Source organism: Acinonyx jubatus, chromosome D1 (assembly GCF_027475565.1).
Source record: "Acinonyx jubatus isolate Ajub_Pintada_27869175 chromosome D1, VMU_Ajub_asm_v1.0, whole genome shotgun sequence".
NCBI classification, from domain to species: domain Eukaryota; kingdom Metazoa; phylum Chordata; class Mammalia; order Carnivora; family Felidae; genus Acinonyx; species Acinonyx jubatus.
The window spans coordinates 24,771,529-24,789,284 of record NC_069390.1 but is presented as its reverse complement, the minus strand read 5'-3'; the positions used below and the strand labels follow the sequence as shown (position 1 = coordinate 24,789,284).

At 39.6% G+C, this 17,756-nt stretch overlaps 1 protein-coding gene across 5 annotated transcripts in view; it reads left to right on the top strand.

Moving 5' to 3' along the window:
* IFTAP (intraflagellar transport associated protein) overlaps positions 1-15,847 on the top strand; it is a 65,233-nt gene extending 49,386 nt beyond the window's left edge. For 4 of the 5 annotated variants that reach the window (XM_027072871.2, XM_015074408.3, XM_015074409.3 and 1 more), the window contains 2 exons: positions 6,960-7,099; positions 15,603-15,847. In XM_027072871.2, coding sequence (XP_026928672.1) covers positions 6,960-7,099; positions 15,603-15,767 — 305 coding nt within the window. In that variant the 3' untranslated portion in view covers positions 15,768-15,847. Of the gene's footprint in view, positions 1-6,542; positions 6,638-6,959; positions 7,100-15,602 lie in introns of all 5 variants that reach the window. The other variant, XM_015074411.3, reaches the window with a different exon arrangement.
* Positions 15,848-17,756: the final 1,909 nt, after the last annotated feature.

Sequence of the window (17,756 nt, the reverse complement as noted above, 5' to 3'; positions counted from 1 at the left end):
GGTTCATGCTCTTTGGAAGATGTATGTCTTCTTGTCTGGGTCTTTGCCATCTTTCTTATAATAGACACACTAATTTGATGGGGCCCATGCCTATCTTATCCAGTGGTTTTCAGCCTTAGAGACACAATGGAATCACTTTAAAAAAAAAAAAAGATACCTGGATCCTACTTTTGCAGATTCCTTTTCAGTGGTTTGGTGCATGTCCATTTTAAAGCTTCTCAGTGATTGTCCTGTGCAGTTGAGGCTGACAATTGAGATCCTCCTGTGCATCTCTAGACCTCTGGAGGCACTGCTCTCTGAGGTCCTACTTGAAGGGCTCTAGGGATGTGAAGCCGTTCTTATACTTGGATAGATATGTGTCCGCTGTGTGGACTTTCTGTCAGGTGGAATAGCCTAACATCTAGACTTGTAGGGAAGCTTGATACATAAGAAGACCACTTTGTGACTACAGGACAAACGCTATTTTCAAATTCAGCTCTATTGGTTGTAAAGCTCCTATTTTAATCCCCATCTTTTGACTTCTGTATGTATTTCTCTTTTGTTTCTATACTTAAAGATAGAGGGATATGACCTATTATAACTGTCAAATCCCAACCCCACACAGTGAAATGAGTCCCCACCTTGTCCTTGGATGGGCAGTAATCTTCCTCCTTTTGCACTTCCATTTTATTTATTCTGCATTTTTTTCTCAAAGCAAGTGTTAATGTGTCTCTTGAAAGCAGCGTATGGTTTATATGTATGCATCTACATACATACTATAATTTTGAATTTTAATTGGAGTGTTTAGTTCATTTATACTTAATGTAGTAACTGATATATTTGGCTTTAAATCTAGTATCTTACTATTTTACTTTCTACGTGTCCTGCCAGTTTTATGCATTTTCCCCTCTCATTTCTGGCCTATTTTGGATTAATCAACTATTATTGTATTATTTCATTGCCCACTATTTTTGCTGGGTTGAAAATTCTAGGGTTGTAATGATTTTCTTTCATTATTTTACAGATGATATTCTATTCTTTTCTGGTGTTAATTGTTGAAACTGTTGAAATCCAGATGTCAATCTTACTGTTGTTCCTTTGAAGATGATGTTTCTCCCCTCATCTAGCTGCTTTTATATTTCTTTCTTTTGTTTTTCAGTAATTTCACTACGACTTGGCATTGTTTTATTTGAATGTATTTTGCTTGGGGTTTGTAGAGATTTTTGTTAAGTACTGGGAAATTCTCAGCTCTTGTCTCTTCAGATATTACTTATGCCTTGAACTTTCCACCGTGTCCCATATATCTATCTTTTATGGGTTTTTTTCCTGCATTTTCCATCCTTTTTAATTTCCTTTCTTGCTTCAGTTAGAATATTTTCAACTATCTATATTCTAGGTCACTAATTCTTTCTCAAATTGTGTCTATCTTCTGTTAAAGCCATCAATATTTCAGTTATTTTAGGTTAAAAAAAATTTTTTTAAGTTTATTTGTTTTGGGGGAGGGACAGAGAGAGGGGGAGAGAGAGAGAATCCCAAGCAGTCTCCACACCATCAGCTCAGAGCCTGATGCAGGGCTCAAACTCATGAACCATGAGATCATGACCTGAGCCAAAACCAAGAGTCAGAGGCTTAACCAACAGAGCCACCCAGGTGCCCCTCAGTTATTTTAGCTTTTAAAAGAGATCTGGAATATCTGTTTTTATAGATTTCAGTTTTGTACTGAAATTCTCCATTTTTATAATGTATTTGGGGGGAACATAATCAATTATTTTAAAGTTCATGTCTTATAATGCCAATACCTGGAATCTCCTGTGGGTCTGTTTATTTTATTCATTTTCCCTTTTGATCTGGTATCTTTGTATACCTGGTAATTTTTGTTTGAATGCTGAATATTGTATATAAAATATTATGTAGGGTCTGGATGATGTTATCTTTTTCTAGCATAGCTTTTCTTCAACATCTTTCTAGCAATTAGAGTAGTAATAGATTACCTTAATCCAATCTAGGGATAGGGTGATATAGGATTGGGTTTAAGGCCTTGTGGGGGCTGCTTTACTTCCAGTGCTTGCTTATTCCTAGGGTATAGCCCTACAAATAAATCACAGCCTCTCCTGTTTGGAGGCCCTAAACTCTAATTTTATCTTCATTGCACTGTAACTCTGTTGGTAAATTCTGCTAAGCTTCTCAGCATCTTAGCCTCTCTCTCCTTTGCTTTTTGGCTTCTCAGCTTCTGCTTGCAAATCAGTAAATGCCATCAGTTGAAAAGCATTTTGGACTGTTGGACTCATTTCTCAGTATGTTCCATCTCTCTAGGATCTTGGCACCTCAAGTCCCAGGCTGCCCTGGTAGCTTGCCAATGCCTTTAAGTAGTTGATTTTTTGGTAACTTATCCAGCTTTTCCAGTGTTATTGGTGGGAGAGTTGGACAGACATTCATTAGACTAGCAGACCCCTAGGGATGTGGTCTGGGAACTCCTAGGGAAATCCCAAAGTCTGAAGGGCAAATGTGTTGATGTTTGCATTGATGTAGCAAAAGCAGCGTGGGTAAAGATTCTGGTAGCTTATTGAAAGTCAAGGTAGTGGCACAAAACTATACTAGTAGTCATTGTAATCTTCACTGCCATGGATTTGTAGTTCAAATAAATGCTAGTTTCCATTGACAATGTTTTTGATGAAGTGGTAAAAATGATTAGTTTTGCTAAATCTTGATCCTTGACTACACCTTTTTTAGTGTTTTGTGTGCTGAAATAGCAAGTATGCAAAAAGCACTTCTGCATTCTGAAATACAGTCGTTGTCTCATGGAAAAATGCTTGTGTGATTGAGTGTATGCTGAACTAGTTTTTCTCTTTCTTTCATGGAACAACATTTTTACTTCAAAGAATGACAGACAAACTATAGTTCTCAAAAATGAATGAAGTGAGCCTTCAAGAAAAACAACTGGTAGTGTTCATGGCCAATGATAAAATTGGCAATGGATCCAGTGAAAATTCATTTTTGGAAAACTTGTAGCTAGTACTGTGAGCTTGACAGCTTCCCAATATCTAAAGGCTTTTCTGATAAAGTTCGTAATGCTAACTGATGTGATTTTTATACTGTATAATGAAATGTGTCAACATTTGGAAGATCTACATAAACAGTGAACCAATATTTTCCAAATGACCAATTTATGATGTTATAAAATTATGCATAGGAGAAAGATCCATTCAGTGTGTAAGATAGACCAATGAATTTTAATGTAACAGTATGAAAAATTCACTGAAATAGTTTCAGATTGCACACTGAAACTATTTTTAAAAACGTTATCATTTGTCAAGATCTGGTATAGCATCAAAGAAGAATATCCACAATTATATAAAAAGGCTATTAAAGTACTCCTCTCTTTTCCAACTACATATCTGCATGAGACTAGATTTTCTTCATTTACTTCAACAGAAAGAGTGTATTCCAAAATTGAATGCAGAAGCGAATATAAAACGTAGTTTTTTTTTCTCTTAAGACAGACATTTACAAATTTTGAAATTGTAAAACAATGCTTTCTTTCCCACTATTTTCCTTATTTTTGGAAAAGAGATTTTTCATAAAAATATTTATTTTACTATGTAATAGTATTATTGTTACTAATTCAATAAGTATGTATAAATTTGTCAGTTTTAATTTCTAATATGGTGAATGTTGATAAGATCTAACCCACATAAACAAAACAGCTCTTTGGGGTCTTCAAAAATGTTTAAGAACAAGAACCAGTGAGATGGACTATCATAGCCGAAAACTATGTGCTGAAAGCAGTTCTTATTTATATTCTCTTTGATCTGGGGGTTGCCCAAATTTTCAGAAAATGTTGGCCATTTCTACATGGCAACAAAGGAACAAATTGGTTAATTCTTATTAATATGCCAGGCAGGGGCGCCTGGGTGGCTCAGTCAGTTAAGCGTCCAACTCTCTCTCCAAAAACAAATAAATAAACTTAAAAAATATATATATGCCAGGCAGATTGAAAATTATCTAAATGATCAGATGTCAGGTAAATTGCTTAATTTTTAAAAAAAATTTTAAGTTTATTTATTTATTTTGAGAGAGAGATAGAGAGCGAGCATGAGTGGGGTAGGGGCAGAGAGAGAGGGAGAGAATTTTGTCAGCGTAGAGCCTAACGTGGGGCTTGAACCCATGAACTGTGAGATCATGACCTGAGCTGAAATCAAGAGTCAGATGCTTAACTGAGCCACTTAGGTGTCCCTAGATTGCTTACTTTTTAATGTTGTACTAGACTATGTGATTATAGTTTTTGAATTGTGATTATTGGCTTAATATGGAAGGACACATGGCATCAACATACAGTTTGTACATGTTGAAATTCTTATCATTTAGTTGAGAAAGAAGATATTGGAATGTTTTCAACCTGTCTTGCCCTATGACATCGAGATTTGCTTTTGAGAGATGCCTTGATTCTACAATGCACATGAGCCAAGATGGTGGTATTTAGTGAAGATGAAAACAAGGCCTTTGGTTGTTTCAGAAACAACCATTAATAAGATGGGATTAAGTTTAACGAAGCATTTCAGTTTTAGAGAGTGAGAACTTCAGAAATTCCATTTCCTCCCATCAATGAATACAATCATTTTCCCCCCAAGAGAATGTAACTTACCTATGGTTTTAAAATGGCTGAAAGATAAGATAGCCTTCTTAAAATATGCCTTACCAGACTATTTCTGTATGTATTAGTTTCATTCTTCTATAAATCTGTCCTCTTTAGGGTTAAAGCTGTTCAATTTTGTCCTTAATTACTCTCGGATTGATTTTATGTATGAAAATCTTACCCCTCTAATAAAATTTATTTTTTGTGGGGAAGGATTATATACAGTTTACATCATTCACAGTGTCCTATTGGTAGACAGACTCTTGATATTTTCTGTTCAGTTTAAAAGTCGAGATGCAGGGAATTCATTTCCTATCTCAAGTATTTGTTGAGAATTTGCTATGTGTAAGGTGCTGTGTTAGGCATCAGTGAATATGCATTTGTGCATTTTCGGAGGAAACCGAACCTTATTGTTTTGAGAGAATTGTTTCCATGGCAGTAGAATCTTTATGAAAGAAACCATTTTTGTTGAAATCCTACTTTCTCTGAGAACATATTAGGAAGGCAAAGAGTTTCAGCATAGGAATTAGAGAGTTGTCTTCCTCGGCGCATAATATTGTCAATCAGATTTTAAATAGCTCCGAAAACAGAATTGATTTTGATTCACATTTGAACTGATGTTTGCGCTGGCAGCCAGTGGGTCTGGTAGTTACTGGTTTTCACATTAAGAGGCCTGAACCTTTCTCTGCTTGCCTTTGTTGTTGGCAGGCCCTGACCAGCCTTGTATCCATCGTAGGCAGTTCCACCAGGGAGATCAATGCGGGGAGCTGGCTTTGAGCTCATAAATGGATATATTAGAAAGCCAATCTTTCTGTCAACCTGATTGAGTTTAAAAATGCTTCTTCTCCGGGTATAAAATGTTTCAATGTAACCATGCTAATGTGCTATAGTAGTGACATTTCTTGGCTCTGAGTTTGGACGTATCATCTGATAGACTTAAATAATTTATGTAATGAAAATGCTTGCTTAGAAGCAGTTCATCATGTGACATAGCGGGCTAAGAGTCTGGGCTGTGCTGCCAGACTGTCCAGCTCTGACACTTTCTAGCTGTGGCACCTTGAATGAGGTTACTCTCAATGCTTGAAGCCCATTGCCTGGAAAACAGGAAGTAATAGCACTGTTGGGAAGATTAGCTGAATTAATGCATACGAAATGTCACTTCATATAAGTGTTGGCTATTACTGTTGTTTTTATTTCTGCTAATTAATTAGGTCCTATTTTAAGGTTCCCGTAATTCATCACAGCAAAGGTACCTTCTTCACCATACCCCTACCCACACGTGTTCAGTTTCTAGGCTGTGTTCTGTTGCTGGAGTCCTAAGAACTTTGTAGTTACACGTTTTGTGAAGGTGATATCTGCAGTGGTGAGAGATGTATTTCAAATAAGTTTCGGTTTTTGAATATTAATACCTGCTTGATTGTCTCCCTATTGGCAGCTGCCATTGGCAACAGCCACGGCATGCCTGTTGTTAATTAATCACTTCCACTGAGAACTTAATTAGTGTCTTCATTAGGATCATCATGGAGTAGCAGGCAGCGTCATCCTGAGCCAGCTGCAAGTTATTGGCTAGCTCCAGCAGCCCTTCTGGTCCTATGAAAGCTTACACTGACCAGGAGGCCTGGTGTGCTTCCCTTTTTTGTGTGTGTGTGTCCTCTTTAGAGAAAGTTGTGGAAGATCTGACCATGATGCATCCATGTTCTGTCACACGTGCAAAAATAAGGCAACATACCCACTTACAATGTATAGATCAAAAAACCCAGATTGGTTATTGAATTCTTGTCATGGTGCTGAACAAGCTGGAAACAAGTTGTTATTCTTTGCAATGTCGAAAATCAGACCATGAATCCTGTCTGTGACAGAGTGTTTCATTTTTCTGCTGAAAGTCAAAACTCTTTCCTTCTGGCATCATTGTTTTTTTTAATACACACAGAGTCTGAAATATTGCCAGAGTGTTATGGGATGAAATCAGCCCTCCCATTTCCTGTCTCTCCATCCCTTAGGAAAATACAGGGAAATGAGGCAAAGGTAGGCATCTTCTTGCCTTACTTTACTGTAGAGGTAGTGTCTGGGTTGGGGGTGAGAGGCATGAGCAAGTCACCCTATAAACGATACTTCTCCCAGACCTTTTGGATGGAATGTAACTTTGGGACAATAAGATAAAAATAAATGCACCAATGACTTCTATTTAATGGAAAACAGAATCCCTTGGGTCAGTCCCCAAATGAGCACAAGCATTGTGAAATGAATGACTTTACTTGAGCATTTCTGCTTCATTCTTTTGGCTATTGTAGGCTTCTAGGTAATTTAGGTCAATTGTGAACGTGGTGAAATATTTTGTATCTCACAGATTTGCTGCTGCTTCCAGGAGAAGTGGAGGAGGACGTCCACACACCTGTTCCACCTTACATTCCTTCCGTGGCCCAGCCCTTCACCTCTGAGGTCGAGCTGGTGCCCACTGGGAGAGGGGCACACAAAGAAATGGAAGAGGTACCCCACAGGGAGTTCAATCAGTTTTGAAATTGCCTTGAGTTTGTAACTCGTCCTTTCAGAGAAATGCTGCTATATCTGTGTGCCTTTTAATTTTTCTTAGATTTGGAAAAATTTTAAATTCAAGTTGCTTAATTGCATCACTCTGAGTGCCATCTATTTCTAATAGGTGTATTTCTTTTTAAACATGGGGGAGCAGAGTGCCTGGGTGGCTCAGTAGATTGATCCTATGACTTCAGCTCAGGTGGTGATCTAGAGGCTCGTGGGTTTGAGTCCTGCATTGGGCTCTGTGCTGACAGCTCAGAGCCTGGATCCTGCTTTGGATTCTATGTCTCCCTCTCTGTCCTTCCCCTGTTTGCATTCTGTCTGTCTCTCTCTTACAAATAAATAAACATTAGAAAAACTTTAAAAATTACTGAGAGCTATTATGTTTTTATGTGGAAACTATTTTTATATCATGATGTGTGTCGTGCTATAGGACAGTGTTACCTGGGGGAGGTGCTTATGCAATAGATTCTCTCTTTTTTGTTCTGGACTGGCCATTTTCTTTTTATTCTTGTTTCCAAGGTCCTGTAAACATCTGCTGGTCATTAAGGTAAGGCCAAGCTGTTGTCGCAGAGAATCCCAACAATAATGAAGTGGCTGAAAAGAGATAGAACTTTGTCTCTCATACAACAGCCTATGGAAAACCTTTAAAGTGAGCATTTGGCACTGTTCCCTGGGGCCATCAGGGGCCCAGTTTCCTTCTCTCTGGATCCCCACTATGCCTTAGGACATTGTCATATTCCCCTGGTCACCGTTAGTTACATGTTCCTATCGAGCACAGGGGGTGTTGGGAAGGGTCATCCAGTCATGTCCTTCACAATCAGGGAGAATGACGTCCCTGCCACATGTCTCTCCCACTTGTACATCTAGAAAGTCGTCTTTTGTCATCCTTTGCAACTCTTCTGTATATACTTTACAAACATGCACTAACCAAGGCTGCCGGTGATGTTGGGTAAGGACCTTTATCACCCTGTTTACTCCAGCATCAAAGAGTATCAGGTACAAGAAGCTGTGAAGGGCTCTTTATTATTGCTTCCTAATAAAACCCCTAGGGATTGATTATTTGATCATTCAGTTACTACTAGTCTTGTCACCTGAAGATATTCTGTTATGGAAGCAGTCGTTCAGTCAAAGGTAGTCCACACATTTCAATTTTAAATTGCCTCTTTCTCATGGAACTTTAGTTTACTGACAGCACAAAAGTATGTCTAGGATGCTTGCAGGCTTATATTAAACCCCCAAATTGGTACCAGATAAACTGGTAGGGACAGCCACTTTTCAATGTGCTTTTTGGATTACAGATTGCTTTCTCTGAGTAATAAGAAATAAAATTGCAATGTTATTTCTGGCAGGAATCAGTTTCTTTTAAAGACTTGTTCACACTCTTGACTTCAGTTGTGACCATACAAATGACTGGACCAGCCAGTGGTCATGGCACCTAGTGCCATAGAGGAATTGTTATAAAATTGTTTCAGTTGATAGGTTACAGAAACGGAATGATTCCTAGAATCTATCAAATAGCCAGTAAAAATGCAAGTTAAAACCTTGTACATGATTGTATCTTTAAAAGGAATATAGATTTCTTCCCAGAAAATGTGAACATTTTTTAAATGTTGGAATCAAAATGCTCTGAACAATTTCTGTGTTGGCAAACTTCTGAAACATAGATGAAGAACTTTTGCTGTTTTTCAAATATCTGGAATATCTTGGTTGGGATTTTTATTTCTAACCACTATTTGTTAGAGAAACTTTTCAGAACTGTCTAGAATCATAATGCTGTATCAACTGTACCTTGGTTTAACAGTCTTAATCTTATTTTAAGGCACCTACTTCCAGAAAAGATCATAAGAATCATTTTCTAGCAAATATGTCTTGTAAGGACCTACCAAGGGACTACTGTGGGCCCGAGATGATAGCTGCTTTCTGTAACTTCAGTCTCAAAAGACAAAAGTGTAGCCTGGATGTCTTGACTTCCTCTTAATTGCCTAAGAAGAGGCCACAAATTACCAGGTTTTACACATACGCATCTCCCCCTTCGAGTCAAACATTTTCCAAGAACCTTCTATATTCTATTTGTGAATACCTTCTTGCCTTAGTTATTCTGTTTTGATGAATTTTGGACAGCTTTATAGATGAAAAAAAAAATCCACATTAGGAAGATGAAAAATTGTGTGTTGTTCCTCATAGAAGAAACTTTTGTAGTATTTCAACGGGAGATCTCCTGTTTTTCTAGTGCATAATGAGACTCTAAATTTTTTCACCTATAAAGACAGTTTATTTACTATATTACTTTGTAAGATAGCCTACAGCTAAATGCTGCTCTTATTGATTTGAGCATTAGTCCTGTTTTCTTTAATTTGCCTGTGTGGTAATCTGAATGAAAATGATTCCTCCTGTAACAGGGTCTCTCTTAGAATAAGTCACATGAGCAATTGTAAGGAAACTAGCTGTTTTCTAACAGTGTGCAAATTCTATTCCCTGAGAGGCTACAAAAAAGATTTCAATTAGATTTGAAATGAGACCCCTCAAATCCACATATTTCTCTCAGCTCCTTAGGCAAAAATAACAAGTTAATAACTTAATTCACAGTTGTTTTCTTTTTAGTAGCAGGGGATTTGGTTTTCCATTGCACAAATTATTCTCTTTGAAATAAATCAGAATTTCAGTTTGTAATCCAAAAACCGTGGAGTCTTACAGCTTAGAACCCTGAAATGAACCTAACCTGAAGGAAGAGAATTCCCAGTGTGTGCCACAGTAGCCAAGAGCTGAAATACATAAATAGAATTGCAACTTTTACTGTATTAGAAAAAAAATTTTTTTAATGTTTATTTATTTTTGAGACAGACAGAGACAGTATGAACAGGGGAGGGGCAGAGAGAGAGGGAGACACAGAACCCCAAAGCAGGCTCCAGGCTCCGAGCTGTCAGCACAGAGCCCGATGGGGACTCGAACTCACAGACTGTGAGATCGTGACCTGAGCCAAAGTCGGACGCTTAACCGACTGAGCCACCCAGGCGCCCCCCGTACTGTATTTTAAAATCTGCCATTTAGAAGATCACAGTGATGTCTTCTGAATTGCAGTATACATCTGCTTTGAATTACGTATGTGACCCTCGTCCTGGAGAACTTTGAATTCACTGATGTGTGTCTTCGTAAGCTTACTTTTCATTAAAAAGCAAAAAGGTAGAAACTAGTGCCGAGTTCAGGGCTATGCATACAGTAGACACGCAATAAGTGTTGAATGAACAAATAAATAAACAAAAAACCTCACTACCTACCGAGAGTGTTTTTTTCTGGTGTGGTAACATGGTAAGGCCCTTCTCTCTTTTCTTCTCTATTGGTTCACATGTAAATGTGTTCAAGTCTCTCGCATCCTTAATGGAATGAAATGAAACAAAGGAAAAGAAAAACAGCCTTCTCTTTACCTCAGGCCCTCTTTGGCTACGGTCTGTTCTCCCCTTCTCATCTAGACTTGAGAAACTATTAGCCTAGCTGCTTCCTTTCCCGTCATGCCTCATTCAGTCTACCACAGAGTGTCCTTGCTCCAGCACGTGCTGGAGTGTATTCAGAATAAAGGTCCCAATTACTCTCTAACTGCCAGATCCCAATGGACACTTCCCAGCTTTATTTTAATCGACCTCTCTACTGGGCTTCTCACTCCACTGTGCTGGGCCCTTGTGGTCCTTCTGGTTCTCTGCAGATGCTCTGTGCATTTCTGTTTGTTCTTTCCCTGCCTCCATTGGGGGTTTCCCTGCATCCATCCCCGATGAGTTGGTGTTGCTCAGGGTTCTGTGCCAAACCTCTTCCCACTTACATACTTGAATCCATTTATCTCTAGGTTACTACCTTCTATGCTTGTGTCTCCAAATGTGTATCCTCAGACCTTTTTCTGAGCTTCAGGTTTCTGTTTTCAGTTGCCTGTTGTTATCTCTATCTGGATTCCTTTAGGTGCCTTCAAATCAGCACGTTAGAAACAGCTTACCTTTCTTTACCTGCTTCCCTCCTTGCGTTCATCCCCTCCTTCCCTTTCCGCATCCAGATCAGTCATCAAGTGCTGCCAGTTTTACTTTCTGATATTTTCACATCTCGGCTCTCAGCTTCCTGTTCTCATTATCTCTTGCCTGGACTGCTTCAGCAGGCTCCTAACTGGCCTCCTTGACTCCAGATCTACCCTTTGTAATCTTCAAACTAACCTATCTAGATATAACCTCCCAAGAGGGCCGGGCATCTTTCTGTTTTGTGCAGACCTATCTGTCCAGCACTGTCTCATTATAGGTGCTCAGTTAAAATTTGAATGCATGAAGGAATTTATCTGAAATGCATAGATGACCAAGTATCTACTTTGCTTCCAAAAAATCCTTCAGTGACTTCATCATCTCTAGGATAAACAGCATATTCGACCATCATGATCTGGCACCACCTTTGTCTCTCGCTTCTCTCTACCTTAACATTAACTACTTAACTACTTGCAGAGCCTCACATGTGAGACTTTGTATCTTATTTCCTTGGCCTGTTCCCTAGAACTCTCCTTATCTGCAAAGTTCTTCTTCCCTCAACCTTGTTAACTGATATGACGCTTTAAGATTCTGTTTAGATATCACCTCTGCCAGGAAGCCGTCTCTGATTCTTTCCCGTTGCCTTCCAGTCTGCGCTGGGTTAGGTATCCCTTCTCTGTTCCCAATACTCCCTAACTATGTGATTTGTACTTACTGTATTTTACTGTACTAACTTGTTCATATGTCTATCTCCTTTCTCTGTGCTTTCGTACAAGTCTTCATCTTTGTATCTTCAGCACTGAGCACAAAGCCTAGAATTTAATAGGAACATAGTGTTTGTGGAAAGAATGGAAAATATCTGAATGACTACGGGAGGCTCATCCTCTGACGTTTTTGAATCAGGGATATACTGGCCACATTACAGTGATATCCCCAAATGGTTTAAAATGTCTGGAGTATCATCACATTTTGGCATTGCAAATATGAAATTATTCCATTCTTTTTTAAAACAATTATTGATATTCTTGGTTTCTTGCTTTTGTATTTCAGCATTTAACTGATTGCCTAGGGAATTAATCTAACAACAGCTACCATTAATAATTCAGCTTCCAGGTGAAGAAATTTATATTTTTAAGTATGCTTTTATAGCTTTAAGCGTATTATGAATGAATAATTCTTGCCTTGGCATCAAATTTATTGACTAGCTAAAAACTTTATTCTTTGTTCTTGTTTTGGCTAGTACCAAATGATTGATGAAAAGAATCATGCTCCATGACAGAAAAAAATTTGTGTATTAAAAAAAAAAAAAACCTTAAAGGAAAATAAGATTTTCCCACTTAAGGATAAACTTCTACATCTCTAGTACTGTAATGTTGGATATTACGGCTGTAAGATATGTTGGGACCTTAGGGAATAGGGAGGTGATGGGTTAGACCATATGTAGAGCTAAGTTGGCTATGGGAGTGAGCCCTTATCAGAGAGTCTAGATGTCCACCATGTGAACCTTACTCTGTCTGGGTTGCTAATACAAGGTGGGTCATGAGTGGGGTGATGAGTAGGGAGGCAAGTAGGATTTTTCAGAGAGTGGCAATACTCAGCTGAGGGTAAGGTAAGCTTCAGCACTTCCCCTCTGTGCTTCTCTAACCTTTTTTGCATTGCTCTGTTGGAGAGCATGGCACATGATGTTGAAATCATTCATTTACTTCTGTCTTCTCCCTGAAGTTAGGAAACTTTGTGGACACAGGTTTTGCTGTTTTCATCCTGTGTTCCCCATATCTAATACATATTACACATTCAATAAATGTTTATGGAGTGAGCAACTCAAGGGGAGTGGGGTGGGAACATGAGAGTTGTTTATATGTTATGTAGGGGGAATGTGAGGAGTGTGGTCCGGCATCACTGGGATTTTAGCACAGCAAAGGGATTTGTCTTCTTTGAAACCGCATTCCAGCCTCAAGGGGAGGTGGGTGAAGACAAAGCAACCTCTAATCTAGTGAGAGTGGCCAGTAAGGTCTAGGTAGGTTTTAGAGACCAGAGTGGGGGTGGAGGTTTCAAATTCCCAGAGGTGTAGGCCCATATGGGTACTTGCAGCCTGAAACTTGGTGGACAAGTAGGTGCCAGGACTTTAACCGGGCATGAAAGGGCAGCAAGAATCCCGTCAGACTGGATACATGGTAGAGATGGGGTTCCTCCTCGTCCTCTCCCAGGATCTTTTGGAATCAGCTCAGGACGCAATGTGGCCAGGCCTGCCAGCCCCAGTGCTCACTGCTGAGTAGAAGTAGAAATGACAGGGATGCTGATGTTCAGGAAATGAACATATTGTAGCATTGTTTGTTTATACGTTTCCTCATTTGAGATGTTCTTAACAATATTATCACTCTGTCGCTTTAACTTAACCTTAGAAACTGACCAAAATGGACAGATCCACTTAACGCCGCAGACTCACGGGTTTCCTGTGTACAGCCACTCTCTTAAAGGCAGTCACGGTGTTACATGGAGCCTTGAATGTGTTTTTGATGATAAGCTCTGAGAATTGCTTAGCTTATTTAGAAAAATTCTTTTCTTCCAAAGAGCTATGTATGACTTGGCTTAGTGAAAAGCTCAAGGTTAATTCTTGCTGGTATTTTTGTTGAAAAGGTAAAGATTTAGCGAAAGCAGATTGCCCTGGATTCAAATCTTGCTTCTCTCCCTTACTAATTGTGTAGCCTTGGGCAAGTGGCTTAATCTTTCAGAGCTTCAGAAGATTCCTTATTCCTGCTAATGCCCACACCGTTCCTGGTACTGGGGCTGGCACGTGGTGGGAACTCACTCAGCAGCAGCTCCCATCATTACTTTTGTCAGGAGAGCACACAGACACTTTGAAATGAGGAGGAAGTGAACAAGCCTCTGAAATTTGTTCTCTTTCTGGTTTTACTGAGAAAGGATGGTAGATGGCTATGTGATTGCTGTGAGCACTGCACCCCTAACCCCGAGACGCAGCTTGACAAATAGATGGGGGATGGCCACTTTTCATGCTTTTTATTTCACCTTTAATAACAGCACATAGCTTCTCAGCTATGTGCTCTATTTTCAAGAACATTGCAAAATCCACTCAATGAGATAATTTTGAATGCACGAATATTTAAAGCTGATTATAGCTTCAGGGCATTTTTTTTCATTCTTCCATAAACCATGGTTTTCAATTATTTTAGTATCACCATACATATTACAACACAGAGGTGCTAGATAATTTCATTGTATCACACACCATTTGCTTTTGGAGAGTCTCTTTAAGGGGTGATACAATGTGATTTAAGGTATTCTCTTTTTGTTTATTGGAAAATATGCTTCTTTATCTACCTTCCTCTAGGAAGTCTTTAAAACTCACAGATTATGAATAAATAGGTGCAAAATTATTACATCGCTTTGCAGCTACTCTGACTTGTAGATAAATTCTGCAAAATTTTAAAAATTCTTAGTAGGAAATTGGGGCGCCTGGGTGGGTCAGTCGGTTAAGGGTCTGACTTTGGCTCAGGTCATGATCTCCCGATTTGTGAATTCGAGCCCCACATCGGGCTCTGTGCCGACAGCTCAGAGCCTGGAGTCTGCTTTGGATTCTGTGCCTCCCTCCCTCTCTCTCTCTCTCTCTCTTTCTCTCTCTCAAAAATAAATAAACATTAAAACAATTTTTAAAAATTCTTGGTAGGAAAAAGGGATCCTGGACTTTTAAAGGTGATACTAATCCCACTGTTATTGGCCCAAGAATTATAGGTAGTTTCTGAAGAAGTAAGTTTATTGAGTGTAGAGTATTTTTATCTTTGAAAATAGTTTTTTTGAGGGTTGCCTGGGTGGCTCAGTTGATTAAGCGTCTGGCTAGCCATTTTGGCTTGGGTCATGATCTCATAGTTTTGTGAGCTGGAGCCCCATGTCAGGCTCTGCACTGACAGTGCGGAGGCTGCTTGGGATTCTTCCTCTGTCACTCTCTCTCTGCCCCTCCCCTGTTCATGCTGTCTCTTTCTCCAAAATAAATAAACTTGAAAATTACTTTACTGATACAAGGTTTTTTTGTTTTTGTTTTTTTTTTTTAGTAAATGGTGAAGGTGTATTTAAGGTTGATCAAAATCTTAAGGTGTATCTTCTCTAATGTAACTCTTAGTTTTTCCATATGCCTCTAGCCCTAACACTACAAGTGGTAAAAATGTAATGAATGTGTGCAAGAGAGACTTTCTGATTCTTGCCGTGGGTGGAATTAGTTAATGATATTCATTCAGATTCAGGATGGTACAAATGGGGCATATCAAGAGACTTAAATTAGGTCAAATTGAATAATTGAATGTATTCCTTTACTAAAAAACATCTTAATCAGCGGAGAGTGCTGAAGTCTGAAAAAAAGTTGAATTAAATATTAATAGGGAGTTTATGTTTTCAACTTTTTCTTTGTTTACAGTGATTGTAGGATTTTTCTCCTTTGTTACCTTTTACAGGTACTTGGAGATGAAGTTCAGCCCTTCTCACTTGATGAAGAATTTGATTATGATGCTGTGACGCTAACCCCCAAGTTCACGCCTGCCGAGAGAGAGGCGATCACGGAGCTATCCAAGCAACAGAGGCAGATCACCAACACAGGTTTAGAGAAACCCCACGCCTGATTTCACCAAGACACCTTTGTGTTAATGTTTACTGTGTTGTTATGCAAGCAGCATCGGAATAAAAGGTAGACCTACCAGAACTCCCTTTGTGGAAATTTACTTGTGCGTTGATCAATCAGGGTTTTTGTCTGTAGGGAGATGTAACTAAGAAGACCAAAGAGATCTCTGCACTTACAGGGTTCTCTTCTGTCATGGTGTTGCTGAATCCCATGGCAGGTAGGGGGAGATGGAGGTGGCAGATGGGGGCAGGAAGTGACGCCTACAGAGGGCTTCTTTTTTTTTTTTTAACTAAAAATTTTTTTATTTGAGTACAGTTGACGCACAACGTTACATTAGTTTCAGGTGTACAACATAGTGATTGGACAAGTTTGTACATGATGCTACGCTCACCACAAGTGTAGCTACCATTTGTCGCCATGCGATGCTGCTACACCATCTGCCTTGACTTTATTCCCTATGCTGTGCCTTTTGTTGCTGTCACCAGAAGCCCGTATCTCCCGGTCTCCTTTGCCTGTTTTGCCCATCCCCTCAGCCCCCTCCCCTCCGGCAACCCGCTTTAGTTCCAGCCTGACCCGCCAGGGTACCCTCTGTTCAGAGAGCTCAGGGACCTCCTGGCCCACACCTGCCTCAGCTCCAGCCGCCCTGCCAGGGGACCACCTGTGCAGAGGGCCCCGGGACACCCTGGCCGTCCCATTTCAGCTTCAGCTGTCCTGCCAGGGTGCCCACGGTGCACAGAACAGAAGGGTCCATTTTGATGAGAGCACAGCAACTAAGTAATATACCGGCTATTCCAAGATTGGATACCACATCCCACCTCCTTGGGGGTGAAGCATCAAAATACACTGTAGCACATAGAGAGGAACCGGTGGGGTCGGGAGGTCCCTGGTCCCGGCCATGCAGAGACAGTCGTGTGAATGTGAGTGCCGAGAGGCTGGGCTTCTAGGATCGATCGGGAAAGGCTTTGCCAAGAAAGAAGGCATCTGAGAATTGATTATGTGTCATATGTTTATTTCTTGTACTTTATTATTGCCGTTAAGCCGTGTGTGTGATGATGGTTACAAAGTACAAGGAATGATGTCTATCTCCAGAAGCTTAACATATAATTTCAGAAGGCAAGACCTAGACAGAGAAGGTAACTGGAGAATGTGGAAACATATTATGAACTGCTAATTGTGAGGAATACGCATAAATGCGTAGGAAGGAGAAAAGAACAGTGAGGGCACAAAAAGGGGGAATAGCATGTCAAAGTAATTTTTACTATTAAAGGGATCAGTGACAAATCAAATGTACGAAGGCTTAATGAGTTTTCACGCAGGCTTGTGCTTGTGGGTGCCTCTTACATTCCTCATAGAGAATGTTCTTGATTTAATGTTGGGATAGAGTCAAGTGACTCCCACTTCTCTTTATCTAGTCAACAAGCTTTCATAAAACACCATTTACATGCCAAACCTTAAGCTAGGCGCTGGGGACGATATAGTAAATTGGACACGGTCTGATTTAGTGGGGAAGACAGACCCACACACTAATTATAGCAGAGTTACACTGTCCAATATAATAGCCAAGAGCTGCACGTTGGGCTATGGGGCATTTGAAACATAGCTAGTATGACTGAGGGACTGATTTTTAAATGTTAATTTTACTTTAAATTAAAAAGTAGATGTAATGTACACCTCCTTGGGGCATGTAGTCAATAACATTGTATTAACTTTGTAAGGGGACAAATGGTAGGTAATTAGACTTACAGTGGTAACCATTTCACGGTGTACACAAATATCCAATCCTTATTTTGTACACTTGAAAGCGATATACTGTAGGCCAATGACAAAGGAAGAAAGGGCACAAGTCTTTTTTTGTTTTGTTTTTAATTTGAGAGAGAGAGTATGTAAGCGGGGGGGGGGGGGTTGAGAGAGAGAGAGAGAGAGAGAGACAAAGAATCTTAAGCAGACTCCATGCTCAGCAAGGAGCCTGATGGGGTCTCGATCTCATGAC